General features: G+C 39.2%; 1 protein-coding gene across 6 annotated transcripts in view; it reads right to left on the reverse strand.

Moving 5' to 3' along the window:
- The window catches only part of Osbpl9 (oxysterol binding protein like 9), a 140,758-nt gene that overhangs the window by 26,948 nt on the left and 90,122 nt on the right, over positions 1-23,688 (reverse strand). For 3 of the 6 annotated variants that reach the window (XM_052176988.1, XM_052176990.1, XM_052176991.1), the window contains 5 exons: positions 12,873-12,968; positions 11,559-11,606; positions 10,313-10,342; positions 9,097-9,147; positions 3,476-3,514 (listed from right to left, as the gene is read on the reverse strand). In XM_052176988.1, the coding sequence (XP_052032948.1) occupies positions 3,476-3,514; positions 9,097-9,147; positions 10,313-10,342; positions 11,559-11,606; positions 12,873-12,968 (264 nt within the window). Of the gene's footprint in view, positions 1-3,475; positions 3,515-9,096; positions 9,148-10,312; positions 10,343-11,558; positions 11,607-12,872; positions 12,969-18,462; positions 18,532-23,688 lie in introns of all 6 variants that reach the window. The other 3 variants (XM_052176986.1, XM_052176987.1, XM_052176989.1) reach the window with 3 other exon arrangements.

Below are 23,688 nucleotides of genomic sequence, written 5' to 3' on the forward strand. Positions count from 1 at the left end.
ATCCCAAACTCAAGGCCTGTGAGAGTTTACAGAATGAATTCAAGCACAACTTAAGTGAGATCCTGTACTAAACTAAAAAAGTAGAAGCGACGGCTGGGGAACCCAGCTGGATGGTAAAGAGCTTGTCTCGATATGTAAAGCCCTAGGTTTAATCCCCAGTGCCACAAAAATAAAAATAAATTGGATTTCTAAAAAATAGGAAAAGGAGACAGGCAGATGCTCAAATAGGCCACTTCCTCTTCTTCAGAGGAGATTCAAGCTTGCCTGAGTCTGCTTCGAGCCAGATTATAAGAAAACTAACTAGAGGTTGTAGTCATGTTGTCCGTGTCCACGTCATCTTTTAAAACTCATGATTTCTGACACTGTCCCATAGAGCTCCCTTTTTAAATCAAGTAGAGGCCCCAAAGTCCATGAATCACAGATAAACTAATGTTGTAATTTTGCCTTTTTGATAGCATATAAATTAAAAATATACAACCTTTTCTTGTTTTGATAGAATAAGAATTGCCAATGTTTATCTTAAGATACTGACCAATTTCAGCTAAAAAAGTCATTCCATAACTTCCTTTTAAAAGGATGCTTATATAACAAGTAACCCTCAGCTGTAATCTGCTGGGACATGAATGAATCCGAGACAAAGCAATGTGTAAATAAAATGGGCAAAGTGTGCACAGCTATGGAATGTGTCTACTGTACTTCCACAAAATGCAAGAGTAAACCCCTCAGGCTGGTAACATGTGAAGCACTGAGACTGGAGCAGTTGGGTAACTTGCCTAGAGTCTCAGTCGGTGAGTGGCAGTTCTGCCGCACAGTCCCAGCATCCTGGCTCTCGGCCGGCATCGCCAGGCCCAGTCTTCTCAAACTTTATGCAAAAGGACTACAGTTTCAGAGCAAATTATTCAAATCAGTTTTCCACAAGTTTAAATTTCTGAACCTTTCCAATGTTCTTAAATTGTAAAAGATCAAATGTGTGTGGTCTTCTTTCTAAAACATGAATTGGCCTTTGAGGAAAAGGGGATTAAAATTAACCAAAACTTGAGTTTTGCATAAGTGTGTCTCTTGGGAACCAGAACACACTCTCCTGCTCCACAGGCTACCCCAGAAAGAGCTATCACACTGCACTACATCTGTACCATACCACCAGGGTCAACACTTTGAATAGAGGAAGAAAAATCCCAATATATTTAATTTATATTCCAAAAAGGATTCCTTTATCTGTCTAAAAATATTTTTTAATTTATTTTTAAAACTTTTATGTACAATGGTGTTTTCCCTTCATGCATGACGGAGGCACATTCCCTGCAACAGGAGATACAGACAGTTGTGAGCTGCCGTGTGGGTGCTGTGAATTGAACCTGGGTCCTCTGAAGAGTAGCTAGTGCTTTTAACCACTGAGACATCTCTCCAGGCCCCTAAAACATTTTTTAAAAAAAAACTCATAAATAATAAACTTGTTTCCTATTTCAAACTAGATGTAAAGTCAACAAGTCACTCCTCCCCAGGCACGATAGTCGAAGTTCTAACGTGCCATCTCCAGACCCTAGACAAGCTGACACTGGGCTTCAGGATAAAGAGGCTCTTACTGTTTTAAGAATAGTCTCTGCTTCTCTCTTGAGACGTCTCTTGTAGCCTGGGCTAGCCTCAGACTCCCTAATATAGCTGATGATACTCCTTCTGCTTCCTGAGAGCTAGTATTACAGGTGTCACCATTACATTTAGTTGATGTGGTGCTGGGGGAAAGAAAGAATCAAACCCAGGACTTCATGCTGAGAAGAACTCTCAACTGCTGCACCCACAGCTCTACTTTAGGGATAGTCAACAGAGGTCACTGATCTATTAAACTACAGACCTTGACTTACTTTTGTGTGTGTGTGTGTATATATAGATATATATATATTGTATGTATATAGTGAGTGTGTGTGTGTGTGTGTGTAGTGAGTGTGTGTATAGTGAGTGTCTGTGTGTGTATAGTGAGTGTGTGTGTGTGTATGTATGTGTATAGTATCTGTGTATGTGTATAGTGAGTATCTGTGTGTGTATATATAGTGTCTGTATGTGTGTGTATATAGTGAGTGTCTGTGTGTATGTATGGTGTCTGTGTGTATGTGTGTGTATAGAGTGAGTGAGTGAGAGTGTGTGTTGGTGTGTGTATAGTGTCTGTGTATATGCATAGTGAGTGTGTGTGTATGTGTGTGTGCATAGTGTCTATGTGTGTATGTGTATAGTGTGTGTGTATATAGTATCTGTGCGTGTATGTGTAGTGTGTGTGTGTATGTGTGTGTAGTGAGTATCTGTGAGTGTATAGTGAGTGTCTGTGTATATGGTGTCTGTGTGTATGTGTGTGTATAGTAAGTGAGTGTGTGTATAGTAAGTGTGTGTGTATGTGTATAGTGAGTGTGTGTATGTGTATGTGTATAGTATCTGTGTGTGTGTGTATATATAGTGAGTGTCTGTATGTGTGTGTGTATAGTGAGTGTCTGTGTGTATGGTCCCTGTGTGTATGTGTGTGTATAGCAAGTGAGTGTGTGTGTGTCTGTGTGTGTATAGTGAGTGTGTGTATGTGTATAGTGAGTATCTGTGTGTGTATATATAGTGAGTGTCTGTGTGTGTGTATAGTGAGTGCCTGTGTATATGTGTGTGTGTATGGTGAGTGTGTGTGTCTGTGTGTGCATGTGTATAGTCTGTGTGTGTGTGTGTGTGTGTGTGTGGTGAGTGTTGCGTCCTGTACACAGCAGCCAGAAGCCAACAGTGAAGCTTTCTTCTATCATGTGGTCTCTCCCCTATCCCAGTGCTGGGTTGTAGGTGCATGCCAGCATGCCTGGCTTTTAGGTGGGTTCAGTGAATCCAAACTCTGGTCCTCATGCCTTTGTGGCTGGCTCCGCAGCCTTCCAACTATAAATCATTAAAATCTTTGATTACCAGCTGAGAAATCTTGTCATAAATTTTTCTTATTTATAAATAAAATGTTAAAGAGTAATAGATAAAAAGCTGAAGAAAGAACAGCTATGTCCATGAATCCATGTTATCTGTTCTATCAAGAATACATTATGCAACATAGTACTAATAACAAGTCCAAACAGGAAACAGAGGGGAACATAAATAAAAACATTTTTAATAGATGAAGGTCTGTTTTGATATTGCACACACTCCTCCTTCCATCTGAGACAATGTTTCATTAGAAATGCAGCTTAGTGAGAGACGCGTCATGGAACTCTTCAAGTTGACACATGCAAAGTGATTCATTCACAGAACCAATACTTAGAACAATTTTAAGACTGTCATTTCCCCTCCAAATGATTGTTGAAAGATGGCCAACATTAGGAGCTGAAGGAAGATTGCAAGATAAAAACAAGAAGCAGTGAGTATGTGAAGAGAAGAGTTTGCGTTGAGAAGTGAACAGAGACTCAGGCTGCTCCTGACAGGATGGTTATAAGGCTCTGCAGGAGTAAAGGAACAAAGACTGCATTAGACTTACTATAATTCCATCTGCGTGCTGCTCCGCATTACTCTGGTCCTTAAGGAAAAATGTTAAAGATATTAACTTCATTCTCACATTTTAGTAATGTCGTGTGTACTTTTCCTAACAAGAAAACTTCTTTTACTAGGTAAGCAATGAAGTGAGAACATGACTTCTCTGCTTCCACTGAGACCCGCCTTTCATGTGTGCTCACTCTTAACCAGACACAATTCTATCATGGAGATACAACCAACAGGACGGAAGAGCAGTACTGTGACAGTCCCTTCCAGAGGCCTTGATCACAGTACCATGACAGTCCCTTACAGAAACTCAGTGAGGTACCCTTCTTACTTACTTACAGATACACTAATATAAGTAAGGATGAAGACCCTCAAAGTTTCTAAGTTTCAATTTTACAGTAAGTTATGCCAACACTTCACAAGTCCTAATTCTACTCCATGCATGACCATTATATAAAATAGTATCTGAAAAATCAAGGATGAGCAGAATTCATATATCTGCTTTTCAGAATCATACCAATACATTCTAATTTTTGTTTCAGTAACCTGAACAGCTGTATGCATGGAATGATGATGTAATAGCTAATACTACCTGGCAAGTATTTTCTGTATGCTAATTCACTTAGTCTATCAGTAACTTGATTAGGGGTTTTTGGCCTGTTTGTTTGGATTTTGAAACAGGGTCTCGTGTCCCAGGCTGGACTAAAACAATGACCCTGAATTCTTGATCTTCCTACCTCCAATTATAGGCTCACATCCTCACACCAGGTCTCCAGGGAACTGGGATGGCCCCAGGATTCGGAGCATGTGAGGCAGACACTTTACTAAGGGAACTCTACCTCCATGCCCACAGGCAGCATCCCTGTCACAGCTGGACTGATACTGTGATGGGGTGAGCTCCTGATCCGCTACCCCCCCCCCCCCACACACACACCAGTTCACTCTCTTAGATGACTGCCCTGGACTCTTCTGTTCCGGCCTCCTCCTTCCCACCAGCTCTCTATCAGACTCTGCCCAACACATGTGTCAATAGTGTAGTAGTCTCACAGGCTGGCCTATCTGCAGGGATGGGAGTACATCACCTGGTTGAGTACCATCTAGGAAGCCTCAGAGATCTCTGGAAGAACAACATACTGAGAGAAATTGGAAAAAACAAAAAACCTCTAAAATTTTTTCAAAGTTAAGCTTATGTACTATAATTAATGTACTTCTGGAAATCTGCAACCTCAGAAAACTACTTTTCTTGGGTTTCTTCATGGTCACACATGTAAAATCATACCTATTTCAGAGGGATTTTTAAAAAAAGATTTATTTATTATATATATAGCATTCTGCATGCATGCCTGCCTGCAGGCCAAAAGAGGACACCAGATCTCACTATAGATGGTGGTGAGCCCCCATGTGATTGCTGGGAAATGAATTCAGGACCTCAGGAAGAGCAGCCAGTGTGGTCTTAACAGCTGAGCCATCTCTCCAGCCCCCCCCCATTTCAGAGTTTTTATGAAGATAAAATGAGAAAGTACAGGAAAGTATTAAATGGAGAAAAGTTAGATACAAAACTAAGTCTTTTGTTTTGTATGTTTGAGACAAGGGTTCTCTAACAAGCCCCAGCTGTCTTCAAAATCACAGAAGTGGCCTCTGCCTCCTAAGTGTTAGATCAAAAGTGTGTACTACCACACTTGTCACTAAAACTAAAATAAAAGGAAGCAATGTAATCCTTGCCTCACTCAAGTACATAATGTAAGTGTAGTGTCCTGTAGGATTTCTGTTGGCTTGACACAAGCCTAGATGTATCTGGGAAGAGGAGACTCAATTGAGAAGTTGCCTATATCAGAGTGCCTGCAGGTAAGTCTGCAGAGCACATTCTTGATTAATGACTGATGGGGGGGGTAGCCCATTGTGGGTGGTGCCACCGTTGTGGGCAAGTGGTCCTATGTGGCAATAAAGCAGGCTGAGCAAGCAATGGAGAGAAACAAAGGCTTTCCTCCCCAAGATGCCTTCGGCTATGGTGTTTGCCACAGCAGTAGAAACTGTAACTAGGTCATGTAGTACCAAAGGAAGGCCTCAGAGAGCCTCAGAAGGGGATGCGGTAACAGCTGTAGCCTTTACTTTTTCCACTAGACACCTGGGAGACATTCCAAAACAATGATGCAAAGAGAAGCCAGGTACATAGTAGTGTGGCAGATAATGTAAATAATTCCACAGTAGCAAGCACAGCCACAATCCCCTAGGATAATTACTGCAGTTTGGATTATGAAGACAATACAAGTAAATGAAATGTTAACATTTTAAAGTTAATCTTTTTTTATTATTTTTTGTTGTTGTTGTTTTTTTTTTTTTTTTTTTTCGAGACAGGGTTTCTCTGTATAGCCCTGGCTGTCCTGGAACTCACTCTGTAGACCAGGATGGCCTCGAACTCAGAAATTCACCTGCCTCTGCCTCCCAAGTGCTGGGATTACAGGCGTGCACCACCACGCCCGGCTCAAATGTTAACATTTTAAACTAGCCTACCAAGAAGGTTCAAAAGTAAATAGAAGCCAATCTTTGGTCTTTGTTTTAAACATAAAAAATTATATCTCAAATATTTACCTATTAATATGGACTTTTAGAAATCTATACATCAAAGTGTCAATCAGGAAGAATTTGAATATCTGACATAACTTTCTTTAAGTGCATATGCAGAAAAGAGCTACTATATCTGACCTGAGACAGCTCTTGGAAAAGCCACTATAAAGAGCTCACTGTTATCTCAGAACTCAGGTCTGAAGAGGGCCCCAAGCACCAAACAGGACAGAGAGGCTCGCTAAGCTGCTTGTGTAAACAGTATGGTGTCACTTATGGTCTAGAGCCGTAGAAGTACCTGCTGACAAGCTTCTAGTGAAAACTAGAGCGCAGGGTCTCTAAGGAGCTTAGCTTCCCTGTAGACAGAGTTCCTCATGCTTGGCAATGATTTGTCACAAAAGGATCTGAGCACATCCTATAGGGCTTCCCTGGAGAACTCAGAAACTGTGTCGGTTTCCTTGAGCTGCTTCTGTGCCTTTCGTTGTGCTGCCTTTGCTGCCGTAGCTCACCCACCAAATGCTGTGTTCTCCTATTCTAGCCACCAGCTGTGCTCTGGGAGCTCTTGGTCCAGGATACAGGTTTTTAACATATCTCTGAGAATAACTGCATTTAATATCTACACGAGTCAAAGATATTCCCCCTTTATGTCAACAACTGAGTAAACTATACAGTTGACACTCTAAAATCTCAGAAGTGCTAATATAGAAAAATTAATCACCTCCTGATCTGAGAGAACTTTTCACTAGAATTACAAACTTCAGTATTTTTAAACCATTCATATTTTTAAAAAGGTTAAAGAGATCATTCTCTCTGATGAGGAAATGCCTTAATTATATACCTATGTAAATTCTAACTAAAAATAATCCAAATTTCATGACATTCAGAAAATGGGGTTTTAGTGAGAGAAAAATTACATAAAAAATAACGGATTTGTATCCTTTACTCCTACCATAACAAAAATCAAAGTGTAACACTGACATAACTGTAAGAGACAAAAACAAGACAAAAAACCCACAAGCAAAGTGTTTCTGATCATGGATGCTGGGGAATCTTTTCCTCTATACATACAACCACAGGAAGGTGAGGAGAGCAGAGGGTGAAGGGGAAGGAGGAGGAGGGCGGAGGGGGAGGGCCTCCAGGCTGAGAAGGGAGCCCTCACCAGCCCGAGAAGGGAGGGAAGAGCCTTGTTCCTGAGTGCCAGAGTTGTCCAATTTCTATGACATTCTGCTATAAAAGTCTGAGTGGATAAAGGCCAGTGCCATTGAATCCTCAAGGAGACTAAGGCTCAACACAAGCACAGAAAGTGTGAGTAAGCACAACACGCAGTCCTGGCCAGTGATACAAAATTATGAAGAAAAAAACACTGCTGTGATACATACAGAGCTTATCTTAGAGAATCAAGACACTTCCTGTGGCAGAAATCTGAATGAAGTTGAAGTACTCTGTGGGCGGAGCCACTCAACAGAAGCAAAGTTCCCTGAAACTGAGAGAAAAACAAAGGCAACACAGGCCCCTGCTGTGGAACAGTGGGATCAAACAGAGGCAGAGGAGACAGATGGCTCAAATGCCAAGTAGTCATGTGACAGAAAAGCAAGGTGTATGAGCAGGCTGCTCATTTACACTGAAATTAAGCTTAAACATGCAGTCATATGTGGTACCAACAGGTTTGAAAGTTCTGCTTGTACAAACACACAAAAAAACCACAAAAGTGTTAGCAACATAAAACTTTCTCCTGGAACTGATAAGGAGCCAAACTTCAAGTGACTTCAGAAAGCACTACTCAGTCTGAAATGCCTGAAAAGTAGACCTGCCAACCTGAGCTAAAATATTACACTGTGGGAAAGGGTGGGAAAGAAACTGAGTAATACAGTTCAAAGACAGAGAATGCCAAAAATATTCTTGATGAGGGTCAGCAAGATAAAGATACCAAGGCTGAAGACCAGAGCCCCACATAATAGAAGACTGAATGCCAGAGAATCAACTCCCACAGATTGGCCTCTGACAGCTACACACACAATACATAACTTCATGTAACAAACTTAAAGTCTTGAGACACTGAGCCAAGAGAAGGCCACATAGTCTCGGCTCTCTATAAAGTTCTAAATGACTTTGAGACTACCCAAACTGCCCGACAAATCTAAACTGTTTCCTCCATCACCACACTAGACACAGTTTTTGATGAATATGAAAGGCCACCCCCCATATCTGCCCTCCAATGTAGTCATGTAAAATGAGATCCAAGGAAAACTAAACCACAAACTTAGCCTGAATTTCATGCCTCTAACTGTGTCCTAGGCTGTGTCACTAGCAATGTGAGGTAAAAAAGAGATTCTATAACTGGGCAAACAAAACGTAGTTTTCTTTTCTTATCAAAAACAAACATCAAATATTTTCAAGTCTGCTTGCCGCACGTCTACCTGCCTACTTCTCCCAGCTAGCTGAGGCAGATGCACAGATGTCGAATATAAAGGCGGGCAGACGGTTTTACCCAGTGCTTATTTTCAATGTATTTCTCTTTCTGAAAATTCCAGGCCTATGTATTTTAGTATACCAAAATGCTTTCAAAAAAGTAGATATACATTACTATTTTCAGCCACAGCAATTCACTATCCATCTTGTCGTGGATAACAATAATTAACAAGTGGTTCAACAATGTAGTTCAGTATATTCCTCAAAAACAAAAACCTGTGTCAAACACAAATTTCAAAAATATCTCTATTATATTCTTTATTATGCATAAGAAAAATAACTGTTCTAAAGCGTATTTCTTGATTTCTAAGAAAAAACCATTTAAGCTGCAGTCATGGTAAAAAGAAAAGGATGAGCTCCTCCTTCTAGCCACTACTAGAAATTATCACCAGAACACAGAAAAACGAGTATGATGACATCCAAACACACTAGCTGTTCAATAAAATACTGCCCCACAGTTCAGTTACTGTTGAAAGATAATGTTTCAGAACTGTCTCAGAACTAAATTTTGTGTTTACTAAAAAAAATTTCAATACAATTTTTAAAATCATAAACTTTGTAAGGTAATAAAAAGTAAAATTTACTTACTTTAGCAATCTGTAGCAATACAATGCAGTGTTTAATTGATTCTACCATGCTCTATAAGACAAAACACTGATTTTAGAATCTTGTTGCAAATAAAATAGTTATATAATATTAGAGCTTAAAATATTTTAAAAATCAGTCCAAATATATAAAGGAGTGAAGTCTACATATCAAATACTCTCTCTTCTGTGTGTCTGGTAAGTTCTAAATTGCTGACACTGTGAAAAGAAGTTATTTATTAGCAATTCTATTATTTGTTAAGGAATATCACAGTGATTTATACTCAATATTCTTTCAAAGAGAAAGATGTGTTAGACTGGTTAGCCCTCAAATGTTTAGATCAATAGCAGTAACCCCAATATTAATTCCAGCAAGACCAGAATAGAGAGTAAGCGATCTGGTCATAACACTCGGATCTAAAATATTGTTTTCCCTATTTTAAAATACTTTTTAAAAACACTTTTATCAAGATACAAAAATCATTAGTAGTCTACTAGATAACACCAAAGGGCAGTGAATTAAGAAGCTCAAATCATCCTGTATTTTAAAGGTGAGAGTTATGTACAGGTTGATGTCTCTAATCCTCCAAGTCCCATGTGCCAAATTCAGTCAGAGTCATAAACTGCAGGGTAAGGTATTTAAGAAACAAATGAATTTTGTATTTAGAACTGAGTTCCTTGCTTCCATGTATCTTATGTCTGTACAAATGATCTGTTAGAGATTCTTGTAATGTTCAGTATCTCAGATATGGGACAGTGAACTTGTACCATCTTCCCCCCCCTCCCTCCTTTCCCCCTCCCCCACCTCTCTTTGTTGCTGCTGTTGTTGTGATAGGGTCTCAAAAATGTCCCAGCTTGAGACTGGCTGGCTTGAGACTCACTATGTAGCTGAAGCTGGCCTTTGCCTCCTAATCCTGCCCCTATCGCCCAGTGCTTTTATTACAGATACGCGCTACAATGCCTATCACACCTTATACCCATACATGGAGGACACTTTTGTTCCAAGATACCACAGAAGTAAGACCAGAAACAAATAAGATAGTACAAGTAGTCAATTTCAACCATGGGGATAATAAATCCTTGGCACAATTCTTAAATACCCTCAGAAAATCCATAATAATTGAGATATTAGTTGTTCTTAGTTAACAGCAGTTGGTTAAAAAAAGGAGACATTTAAAAGCAGCTTCTAATTCAACATCAGAGTTTAAAATATAACTTACATTTGTTGTGTCTTTGAGAGTTTCAACTTTCTGTGAAAAATAAGTTTTAAATAAAAATAATGAGAATCACTAAATACTGTTGTTTTTAGGAATTAGGCATTTAAAAGATTATTTTACTTATACTATTCTAAGTTAGTCTAATCAAGTTAGGAAGAAAATACTCTTTTGTTTTTGTTTTTAATCTAAATCCATTATTTAAATTTAAAATTCCAGATAGTTTCTGGATAAACACTCATAAAATTTATGCAAGTCAAGATTTCTAAGAAAGTATAAAACAATTTTATACTTTCCTGAAAACAGATTTTATATTTATTACAGACTTCATGATTTAAAAAACCCACCTTCCCTAAAGTAAAACAACAATAAGAATAAAAAATTCTGCACCAGGAACTGGGCAAGAAAAGCTATGGTAAGCTATAAATACCTACAGACCCCAAGGGAAGCGAACAGAAGCGGGAGGCTGGTGAGCAGGGGCTGCTCTGCTGCCCCCTGCAGGCTGAGCTGTCCTCTTCACACAGCCACTGCAAGGACTCTTAGTAACTTTCTACCTGCTTTCTGTTGGCTTTTGCTTTTTGAGGCAATGTCTCCCCATGTAGCTCTGAGTGGCCTGAAACAAACCCTGTAGACCAGGCTAGCCTAGAACTCAGAGAACCTCTTTCCTCGGCCTCCTGAGTGTTGGGACTAATGGTGTGAGCCTGGAAATTTGATAATTTGCTATCTTCAATATACCATACATAGAGAACTTACTCCACATAGCTAATACTTGTAAAAACATATTTATATTAAAATCTGAATATTATCCTTTGATTTAATTATCACACTGTAAATGAGAACTTGTCAGATAACACCACTTGAGAAAATATTTCAGAAGTACACAGTAGATCAGTAATTCTGGTTTTGGTGGTTTGGCAGGTTTGAGCTTTGGCTGTTTTGGGATGGGGGTCTCGCTATGTAGTCCTCCGGGGCCTCAAGCTCACAAAGCTTCATGTGCTGGGCTTAAAAACACGTGCTACCACACCTCATGCATTTTGTTTCATCTTATATAGACTCTTGCTAGGTAGTACAAGCCGGCCATGAACTCCTGATCTTCCTGTCTCACCCTTCCCAGGGCGAGGATTCTAAGCACACCTTAGGTCCTGTGGCTTCGACAATATTATTATAATAAAATACTGATGGAATTCCATTATCTTTCCAAAAAGACTTTGAATTTTACAAAATTAAGTAAAATTATGGTTATAGAAGTTACCTTTCTCTGTTCATCATCTTTACAATTCTGAAGCTTGTCATCAAAAAGCTACAGGATATGAAAAAGACATTTTAGTAGAAAGATATTTTATTCCACTGTGTACACTTACTAAACAGAAAAGTAAACCTTAGTTTCTAAACATTTCTGCTGTGGCTAACATGCATTTTAACACAGCATAATTTTTTTTCAAGGTTCTGTATCAAATCACATTCTTCTGTGTGAATGAGCGTGACCTGCTAGTGCTAATGCTACTAAATGTTATGGTAGAATTGCAGCCAAAGACAGGAGTAATTTTTGTCTATGTTTGCCATGCATGCGCATGTGTGTGCACATGTGGCGGCCAGGAGAGGAGACCAGTACCTTCCTCTGCCCCTCTCCACGTTGTGAGACAGGGCTCTCACTGAACCTGCTATAGGTAGGCTGCTGGACAGCAAGCCCCCAGCATCCGCCCATCTCAGTCCTGCAGTGGTGTGAAATAAGCATGGATGGGGATGCTTGGCTTGTAACACAGAGGCTAGGGATCTCAACTAGGACCTCTGCTTTCTTATATTTTATAGTTGTGAGCCTAGTCTTTAACGGCTGAGCCATCTCTCCAGCCTGGACCTCTGCTTTCTTACCAAGTGATTTTACTGACAGAGCCAGCTATCTTCAAAACCATGACTTTTTGAACTTTGTTTGAAATGTGTGTGTGTGTGTGTGTGTGTGTGTGTGTGTTAAGGAAGGATTACAGAAATGTACTGCTGTGCCAAGTTTTGACATGAGTGCTGGGAAACCAACTTAGACCTTCATGTTTGCATATCAAACACTGAGCCGTCTCCCCAGCACCTCCAACAAGATTTTTTAATTTTAAAAACAGGATCTTATTCTGCAGCCTAGGCTGGCAGGAATTATGTAGTATACTACACAGCTAGCCTTAAGCAGGTGATCCTGCAAGGACTGGGATTATAGACACTAGCCATACAAGAGTGTCAATAGCTTCAAGTTTCTGTTTAAACTCAACAGCTTTTTCTGCTTTGTCTTCTAAGTTAATGAAAATTTCTTTTTCTTCCCATGACCTATCATTTTAATTAAATGGGACAAAGATGAAAGGAAGAGTGAACCCAAGGCCTCACAATATCCTACTTAGCTTTCCCCCCAATAATCAAAAGTACAGAACATAAATTTTATGAATACAATTAGAGAAAATCTTCTTTTAAAGAATCAACTTTAAAAACTGCTGAAAGCCACTGGAAGGATGTAAATCCCCATCAAGTAACTTCTTTTAAGTCTGGCTTAGTGATATGTCTTACTTTACATCCAAACACCATGCCATACCTTTAATTGTTCTATCAAGATCTGCAGGTAAGCGTCAGCCTCGGTAAGTTTCTTATCAAAGTCTTGGACACTAGGAACGAATCCTGAATCCAAACCCTAAAGAAAAAGAAAGTGAATAATCTGTCAGTACACAAGCAACACAGTATGACAGAAAACTCTTCATCCTTCACAAATGAGTACTTTCAACTTTCAAAACAGTGTGTTTACGCAAGCATGTTGTATAAGTTATCTAAATTTTCCCAGAAAAGTGCTGGGTCAACCTCTGTCCTCAGCCGCAAGCTCTCTCAATTACATGCACTGCTGCAGTTTAAAGGAAAGGGTTCCCTGGCCCTTGTTCACCACACACCCCACCCAACCGGCTCCACTCTCCAGCAGGGCCAAAGTCATTTATCTAAAAAATGTAAAACTCCTAGACCATTTCCAACGTTCCCCCAATCTTTCCTGTCCCCAGAATGATAACTTCATGTTCTTTTTTTTTTTAATTAAATTTATTTATTGTTGAGGGTGGAGGGGTTTAACTCGTGTGGATGTCAGATGACAGTTATGGGAATCAGTTCTCTCCTTCCACCATGCAGGTCCTGGGGACTGAACTCGGGCTTTGCAGCAACTGCCTTAAGTCACTCAGCTAACTCACTGGCCCATATCTTCTAAATCCACTCCATCATCTCACAAGTTTTCCAGCCTATTTTTTTCCTGATTAAAACAATCAAACAAAAAACAAAACAAAACAAACTTTACAAGAGCTGAGCACAGTGGCACACATCAACAAATCCTAGCACCAGGGAGACTACAACCAGAGAATTATGAACTCACAACTAAACATCCTCACAACCCTTTCTAAGTACAACCTCATCAAGTTCCTTCTCACCTCATCAAGTTTCCTATCCACTGTCATCCTTGGCATGAACACTACACTCTGGACAGGGTGTAAATGTTTATTTATTTAGAGGCTCCATTTCTTTTTCATTTGAAAAGTTCAGCAATGGCATACCCTGCTTTTTGTATACCTACAGCAAGTTCCCCAAAGACCATAGCGTCCTGTTTGGATTTCCATCAAAAGAAATTGAGTTTTTAATCATCTCTGACCAAATGACGAACCTTAATTGTAAAAGATCAAGTCCATGAAGGAAGTCTCACTGCCCGCCTGTGTTTGGTGTCTACCTGCACATGCAGCTGTCCTGCCACAGCAGGCTTCTCTCACCCACCCACAAAACTGTACGGAAGGAGTGATGGAGAGTGCATCTCAACAAACTCATTCGTGGCCTTCTCTTCTGCCTTTGGCCAACACACACTGCTTATTTTTATATTCACCATCTAGCGAGCTGACACAGAAGCGTCTTTGGTATCACAGCAACATCCCATCTGGGCACACATGCCACCTCCGTTACTGTTAAAGCACGACACAAGCCAATTTCACAGCCCCAGACATATCAAGGCAAGTGAGGGCTGGCAAACCTGGTTCCAGTTCTAATCCAGCTCAGAGCCTGTCTCCTACCTCCTCCTCTTCACATTACTAATGCAGCAGCAGCTACTCCAGCTACTAAAATACTAGTACACTATTACTATTTACTGTTGTTCTCCTCAAACTAAAATTAAAGTTCTGACATAAAATGTTAAAAATTTTAAAAATTATAGTCTGTTATGGTGAGAAAAGCCAATTTATCTTGTAATTGTTTTGTTTTTCAAATTTAAAGCTGATAAATTTTGCCTTGCTTGCGTTTTTACACTCACAAAGAAACTGCCTGAAGAAAAATAAAAATCCCTTCCTAGTAACTTACATTTATATAAAACATTTGAGAAAAATTATAATCAATAATAAAATCATGGTTAAACACAATCTTTTGGGTTTTGTTTGTTTTAAGCTAAGGTCTCACTATACAACCCTGATTGGCCTGGAACTAGCTATGTAGACCAGGCTAGCCCTGAACTCACAGGAGACCTACCTGCACCCACCTCCCAAACGCTGGGATTAAACATCTTGAACCACCCCACTTGGCTAAATGCTTCCATTTTTAAAGATATTCAGAGAACTAAAATTGTTTGATGAGCAGAGAGGAGTTCACACATTACACTGCACAGGAGCAAGAGCTCCTGCTAACATTATATACCAGAGCAGAAAGAGGACGAGGCTTGGCTTGGTTTTAGTTTTGTTTCATCTCAAGAATATAATTAGCAATAATGTAACAATCAAGACCCAGTTACCAAATGGATTCTTACTCAACAGTTAAAAGATCGATGGCACAATCAAGAGTAAACAGGAGAATCGGCCACAAGAGAAGGATAAGTGACCTTGAAAAATTTTCCTCTTCTGCAGGGCGTGGTGGCGCACGCCTTTGATCCCAGCACTTGGGAGGCAGAGGCAGGCGGATTGCTGAGTTTGAGAGGCCAGCCTGGTCTACAGAGTGAGTTCCAGGACAGCCAGGACTACACAGAGAAACCCTGGCTCGAACCCCACCCCCCCAAAAAAAAATTCCTCTTCTTCTAAATTCATTTAGAGTTCTGTCAACAATAAATTAACAGAACCTTTTAAACAAATCAATAAAACTCTGCTACAGAAGAGAAACACAATATTTAAACTTCAAGTCTGAACTCTACCTCAGTTATTCTTGAGAAATAACCTTTAGTTGTTTCTCAGCTCTGAGTCCCATTACACTGCCCTCCCAGCCCTGGATACCCTTCCACAACTTCCCTTCACCAGCAGAACAAACCCAGCTTCATAACCTCATGGCAAAGATCTCATCGATGCATTTTCTTTTTGGAATGCTTATAAGAGGTTTATAATGGAATTATGCATTTTCTTTTTTGGAATGCTTATAAGAGGTTTATAATGGAATTCATCAGCCTAAAATTGAAGAACTAGCTGACTTCCCCTGCACATTAATCCAGAAGTTTGTAGATGTGCTTTAAAAGGCCCTCTACAGTTAACTCATCTACAACCAATGAAGTAAGGCTTACAAATTCATCAATAGCATGGATGAGGTGACAGTAATAACACTGTTCTTAAATTGACTAAGAACGCATTAAAATTACCACCAGTTTCACTATCAGTCACTGACTCTATCTTCCCAGTCTCTGAGTCATCTTGTTTCCCCTTGAGTATCTCATGAATGACAAGAGATAAAACCTGTTGAATTATTAAAAAAAAAAGTTGAAGAGATGGCTCAGTGACTTAGAGTGCCAGTTTTTTTGTTTTGTTTTGTTTCTTTTTGCAGAGGACTGGAGTTAGGTTCCCAGTGTCCATACAGTGAAACTTCATATAACTCTAGTTCCTGGTGATTCAATGCCCTTTTCTAGTCTCTCTGGCACTATATACATATGAGTCTATCTGCAAGCTCATGTGCACATGCATACACACAGACACGCACCCACACACACTAAAAACTATATTATATGCCTGTTGTTCTTTCCAGCCAACATTAGACCAGTGAGACATTATACTTATTCATACTGATCCTTTCTTAGTAAATTTTCATTTCAAAATAAAATACTTTTATTTATTGTGCATTTATATGTATGTACACACACACACACACACACACACACACACACACACAGAGGGCTAAACATGTGTGGATGTCAGAAAGCAGCCTCCAGGAGTTAGCTCTGTTCTCCTTCATGTAGATTCTGGAAACTTAAATCATGTCATCAGGTTTTGCATCAGGGGCCATCCTGTGGCTCTAGAGACTTCTTTTTAAACAAGACTAAGAAAATAAATTGTTTCCCAGCAGAGGGTGGCCTGTCTTCCTTTGGAAAGAACTGCAAACAGGGCAGACTTGAACAACTGCATGATTTCATACTTCTAGAGAGCAGAGTAGAAGTCAAACTCTGCACTTGCCCTATGCACGGTACTGTTTGACTTCTCTGAAGAAAGACAGAAGACAGACAGGAACTGTGCCATCCACTCATTAGCACTCTCCAGGACTGTCTCAGTGCCAGCTGCAAGCATGTGGCACCAGCTGCACCAACTGTCAACTGCTGCTGCCCATGTGCCTGGAATCTCTGTACGTCCATTCTCTGCCCACTTTCCTTTCTTCTCTTGTTCATGTCCTTCAGCAGTAACTGAAGTGACCATACTGCAGTGCTGACAATCAAGGCTTCTACTCTCTGGTTTGCAATACTGATGTACCTCAGTTCATGACATTTCAGTGTGTAGAGGAATTCACTTTACATTTTAACTAAACATTCATAATCCCAGCATGTAGAAGGAAGATGAAGAATTCTGGGCAGTCAGACTCTCTCAAAACACTAAAACACATTTTTAAAAGTTTAATCAGTATTTTCTAATTTGTAAAATACAGGACTAACTTAATATTCTTAGAAGACACTTAAAAGCTAATATGTTGGCAAATTAAGTCAATTCCTATTAATGATTCTAGGCGAGACACTAAAACACAGAACAAAATGTTTTCACTCATTAAAAAGAACACTATAAGGGGCCTCCTCAACCCCGGGTACATGTAGATCACAGCTTGCTGTGGCGACTCTCCTAGTTAAGACTTTTGAAGCAGGTAGTAGAAGTTTTTAAATAATTCCTGCTGACAGTGACAGACCAATAAACAAAGGTCAAAGTGATCAAAGATGACTTAAGGTCTTTTCCCAGAATCAATAATTAAGAAACTTATGGGTAGCCTTTAATCCCAGCACCAGGAAGGCGGAGGCAGATGGATCTCTGAGTTTGAGGCCAGTCAGTTCTAGAGAGCTTGTTCTAGGACAACCAGGGCTATACAGAGAAACCCTGTCTAGAAAAACAAACAAACAAACAAGGAAAGAGAAAAAGAAGTTCCTGGGGAGCTGGAACTGAGGAGCACTGAAAGGAAGACTGTGTATTAACACAAAACTCAAAATAATGACATACTTTATATCAAAGGCATTTCTTAGTGAAAAGTTGGAGAACTGAGTTTGCTATATGCAGTATTTTTCTTAAACGGGACAAAAATAGTATACAATAAAAAATATGTTCTCCCCCAAAAAGAATCCTAGCATCTGTTAGATGGAGGCAGGAGGTTCACAAGTTCAAAGCTAGCCTGAGTTACATTAGTTCCTGCCTCAAAACAATTTGTTTAGGGCTAGAAAGATGTCTCAGCAGTTAAGAGCACTGCCTGCTCTTCCAGAGGTTCTGAGTTCAGTTCCCAGCAACCACATGGTGACTCACAACTAATTTGTAATGGGATCTGATGCCCTCGTCTGGTGTGTCTGAAGACAGTGAGAGTGTACTCACATACATAAAATAAATAAATAAGTCTTAAACAATTTGTTTAAATATATATAATATATAATAAATTGTTCATACAAGTCTTCCTAGAGAATTTAAAATAATAGAGTACATCATTAGCAGGAAAACTACAAAGGGGGAAAACAGCTTAAAATTTTAACAAAGAAAAGCCCACCTAATAAAAAAATAAGTAAGAATATTGGCATTTTTAACTAGCAAAACAAATATCCTAAAATTAATGAAATTTTATGCAAATGCAATTTAATTAATGTAAAAGCACCTTCAAAGTCTATGTTAACAACTGGAGCATAACACATTTGAGATGACCTCTCACCCAATCAAAGAAGCAGAGGGAATACTTACGATTCAATCACTTACAATTATTTTTGAAAATTCAAGAACTGGAGAGATACCAGAAGACTGGAAAAAAGCAAGTGTGGTACTGATCTTCCATAAAGGTAAGAAGAGAGAGAGTAGAAAGTTACCATGCTGCAAGTGTGATATCAATAATCAAGCAAAGGACTAAGAGAAAGGACGTGAGCAAGTGACAAGTTACAAACAAACAGTATGCCTGGCTTTTCTGTTTCTTAGAAAACTAAGTTAACATATTAAGCTCTTAGAGAAATGATACTACTATGCCTTCCTATCAGATGACTTAAAAGTTCATTTAAACAAAAAAGCATACTAAAGAAACAACTTAGTAATTTCCACATGCCACGATCCCATGTGAAGAACATTAGTGAGACCGCTGGCTGAGCATCCTGAAATGTTTATAGCCCTCACGGTCCATCCATTCGGTACAGCTCAGGCCTTGGAGCTATTGAGGAGTACTGAAGGTAAGGATTTCTATGTACTTTTAACCCTAAAGATATAATATTCAACTATCAATTCATTTGGAGTCAAGACAATCAATTTTTAAATACTCATAAAACTGAGCATAGAGCTAAACTTTTTCTCCACTGTATTTTCTGGAAGCCATTTTTCCCATGGCTACTTATGACTTCAAATTAAGTTCTCTTATCCACATGGTAGCTCTTAAAGTTTCTTACCAGTAACTTCTGTGTATTCCAATAATCTCCTAAAAGGTCTTTTCTCATAATTCTAAGTAAACAATACTAACACTATGGATTCACCATTAATAAGCCATATTGAAAAAATTTCAGAGTACTATAAGGTCTGTTATACACAAACTTTTTCATTCCATCATTATGACATTGTAAAATAGTTATAGGCAAGGCTCAGGCCTAGAATCCCAGCACTTGGAAGGCTGAGGCAGGAGGACAGCTGAAAGTTCAAAGGTAGCCTGAGCTACAAAGTGAAACCTTGTCTAAAAGAAAAGAAGACAGAAAAAGAAATTAAGAAAGAAAAAAACTGTGAGATAGACTGGCACTGAACATTTACAAGGACCTACTGAACATCCAGATCTTCCACTAGAATTTTTCTTTTTTTTTTAATTGAAAATAGAATTTTTTATACAATATATTCTGATTATAGCTTCCTTTCCCCCAACTCCTTGCAAACTAGGATTTTTAATTAGGATTTCAACTCAATCCTCTACATACAAATACTATACTTTTCTAGTAAGTTTTCAATACTATCTGAAGAGTCTGTAGCCTGAGGACACTGAACTTGTAATCTGAAAGCCCTACAAGGGGCTGATGCAGTGGGACTGAGCAACCAGCACTATGGACAGAAGGAACATGTTCTGAACCCTGACTGCACCTTCCTAACAGACTGCCTGTGTGGTCAGGACAGGCCCTGGGCCCTGCTTCCACATCCTCATTAACAAGATAGGCCAGGTAATCTAATGGTAGCTGTTTAATTTCATCTGGAGCCTTGGGAGCCAGAATTCACGAAACCCTGAAGAAGATAACAGATGATATAAAATGGTAAAAGCAATAAACAAAACGTGCAGCCTAGAAACAGACCAGAAGAAAGAACCCAGTATGAGATGTGCAGACAAACTGTTAGTTATTTTGCCTAAAGCATAAAATATAAGTTATATCTAACAATTACCTTGGTAACCAAGACTCAAGTAACATAAAGAAAGCTTCCCATCCACCAAAGGTTATAAAGGTCAAAGACAGCTCTAAACAGCAACAAAAGCCACTAAAACTATTTCCAGTGTTAAATTTATGCAGAAAATAGTTTAATGTTTAAGCTTCTGTTTTGTTTTTAAAAGGAAAACGAACTACAGAATCAAAACTATTCACATGGATGTGACAGAAGTAGGCTGTCTCAAAAAGTCGATCAAGAATTAACAAGCAGGTACAGATACCAGCGCTAAAATTCATGTCTTGGCACATTAGACTAATGCTCATGATAAAACTCTATGCACCTTTTCACTTACAGAAGAAAATATACAGACTCCATAATGTCATACAGTTTTTAAAAATAAAACAATTTAAGTTTGGGGTATGTAGGATTTTTTTCCCTATTAAAAATAGCTGATAACTTTTATCAAAAAATTCTCCCAATTTATTCAGTAAGACTACATAAAAGCAGCTAGAGTAAATGAAGAAAAGACTGACATTTACAAACAGAACAACCGTAGGCTTCATTTGCCTGGGGGTCTTTTTGCCTGTTATCTTGCAAAATTATCGTCCTTCTCAGAAGTGCCCTAGTGGAGACAATGTGGTTATTCTCTTCATCAAACTTCTGTAACACATGTAACTTAGGAAAGATGCGTAAAGTTGACTCAGAAGATTCAGAAGGAGCAAATTACCTTAAAAAAAAAACTTAAAAATAATGGAAACATGAGTTTACAGGCCTTCATAAAATAGTCAACACAAAATAGTCAACACAGACATGAATGATATCAAAACTGTGTATTTTAGAAGTCATTTTTAATTTCACATTGTAAGCTGTATTTGTTTTGTTTTGGAGACAGGTCTCCAAACTCCAAACAGGTTTCAACTGTACTATCCCGGAACTCATTCTGTAGATCAAGCTGGCCTCGAACTCACAGAGATCTACTTGCCTCTGCTTCCAAAGTGCTGGGAATAAAGGTGTGCCTAACCACTATACTCTGTAATGCTGTAAGCTATGTTTTCAAAAGGCCCACCTCTCTCCCCTTTCTTTCCTCCTCTTCCTCCCTCCTTTCCTGAATCATGGGGGGAAAAAAACATGAATTCCTGTTAGAGGAAAGAGGGAAATCAAGAGAGACTCTTAGAGTTTTAGTTTGACATATTTAGTTTTTCTAAGTATTTATTTTATAAAAATGTAAAAATATTCAGAAATCACCATTTATACATATTTTTCAAAGTTTTATATGCAAAGTCACCAGTATTATTCAAGATTATCTATGAAATCCTAAAATATGCCCAAAACAAAACAAAACTTGGCATTGCTTGGTTGGGTATTGCTGAAACTCATACCCTGTTCCAAGAAAAATAAACCGTGGCCAAATTTGTAACATCATTTAAATGTTAAGCACCAGGCAACACAGAAGCCCTGAAAACAGCCCCTGCTGTCATACTGGAAAAAATGTGCCCCTTAACAAAACACAAGACACTGAGAGTTCCACACCTTCCCGTCAACAACATGCTCGTGAGTCAATGTCTATCAAAGCAAACTTGTAAAGAACAAAATATACTACTTCACAACAAAGCTTTTCTTCAGAGACAACTGAATTAGCTGGGGTCTTTTTTGTTTGTTTTTTATTATTCATTTTTATTAACCTGCAGGGTTTTTGGGGTTTGATTTTTTATTATTATTCTTGGGGTAGGAGTATGTCATTGAATGCATGTGGGAGTCAGAGGATGACTCCATGGAGTAGGCGCTGTCCCTCCCACAACCTTTGCGTGGGTTCCAGGGATGTCACTCAGGTCAGCAGGCCTGCACAGCAGGGGCATTACCCTCTGAGCCATTTCTCAGGTCATCAATCAGGTTCAGTTAACTCAGCATTTAATTAAACTGTGAAGCAGAGAATAAACATTCTTCTTCACCTCCCCAGTCTCAGATTATGAACATTTTATTCAGTATATTCTTAAAGATGTACCAAAGGCAATCATTTTAAGTAAATTCCCTGGAAATATGCTCTATGTATAAGCAGGAGAAAGTGATATTAACTGTGTAAGGCCATAAGCTGAGAATTTCAGCGAGAATTGAGAAATCTCCTAATAACTTGTGATTATACAATGTTTTTTAAACAAACACACTATGTTCTCCTAATGTGACTTCACCTCTGATAGATTCCACAACTGTCTTGGCCTCATCCCTAAAAAATGCATTTGTCAAAGCTGTCTTTGGGTAACTGATTTCTACGTCTACTGGATGTCCACTTGAAGGAAACACAGGCCCAGCTGCTAAAGCTGCTCAAAGTACACACAAAATTATCCAATTTAAATAGTTGGAAGTCTACCAAGATAATCTTAATTAATTGTTCTCTATTGTGGGAGATGGTGACTATGGAATCCTGGAGTGTGCTTACTTAATAGTACTTAAACATAAAGTTGTTCCTGCAAGCTCTAGATCAGCTTCCCTTGAAATGATACCTTGCTCAGTTATTAAAGACTACACGAATGCTGAGATCTGACACTGACGAGATTTTTAATATAAAAGAAGTAACAGGAGAAAAGACTATCACAACAAATGGTGGTGTGACACAAAAGAGCAGGCTGTGACAACTGTCTTACCCCTTCTAAATTTCATTCTCTCATGCCAAATCTTGTCATGAGCTCATTTTTACATGTACTACTCTGGGCTTTACAATCCTGTTACAGTAATTATTTATTCATTGGGCATCTTCTGTGACTATGAGCTGGACACCCTGGCGATGCCAAGGTGAAGGAAGCAGACACTGATCCTGACTTAAAGAGTTTCTATCAATTTGAGGAGTTCAACATTTATCTAGAGCAGTGGTTTTCAACCAGTGGGTTAAAACCCCTTTGCAGACCAGAAGACCCTTCCACAGGGGTTACATATCAGATATTTACATTAAGACTCATAACAGTAGCAAAATCAAAATTATTAAGTATCAATGAAAATAATTTTATGGTGGGGGTCACCACAACATGAGAACTGTATTAAAGGTCAAAGCATAAGGAAGGTTGAGAAGCCCTGGGCTAGAGTATCTCATCTCAACGGGGGAGAGGCGTGATGATAGGAAAGGCACCGGAAGACTCGGTGGAAAAGCAGGTAGGAGAGGTTTAAGGGGAGCATTTGGGAACCCAGGCTCTGGACAGAGGCAAAGGTCTGTGTTAGAGCAGGACACTGGCTCATGTGATGCAGTCTTTGAACTTTGTGTTCAAGAAACTGTTCAGGACTACTCAGGCCAAAGAAAGACTCTGGGGGACTCAAGGACACAGAACTTCAAGGAAGCTTTATCCCTGAGCCTGAAGGAAGAACAGGGACTTACACAACAGCTAGTGGACAAATGGTTACAAAGCAACAAAACAAAGCCCAGCCCCAAAGAACAGCAATACTCTAAAAGTTCTCTTTTGTCTCCTTCACTCTTCTGTCACTGCCTCCCAAGGGCTAAAGCCAAACAAAAGTCCAAGAATAGAATGCCTGCATAACACAGGCTATGAAGCCTTCTGACACACTCAGACAGCAGGGAAAAGGAAGGATCTCTTTTGGAGAGTATTTTCCAGATCTAGATGC

This window comes from Apodemus sylvaticus, chromosome 3, assembly GCF_947179515.1.
Source record: "Apodemus sylvaticus chromosome 3, mApoSyl1.1, whole genome shotgun sequence".
NCBI classification, from domain to species: Eukaryota; Metazoa; Chordata; class Mammalia; order Rodentia; family Muridae; genus Apodemus; species Apodemus sylvaticus.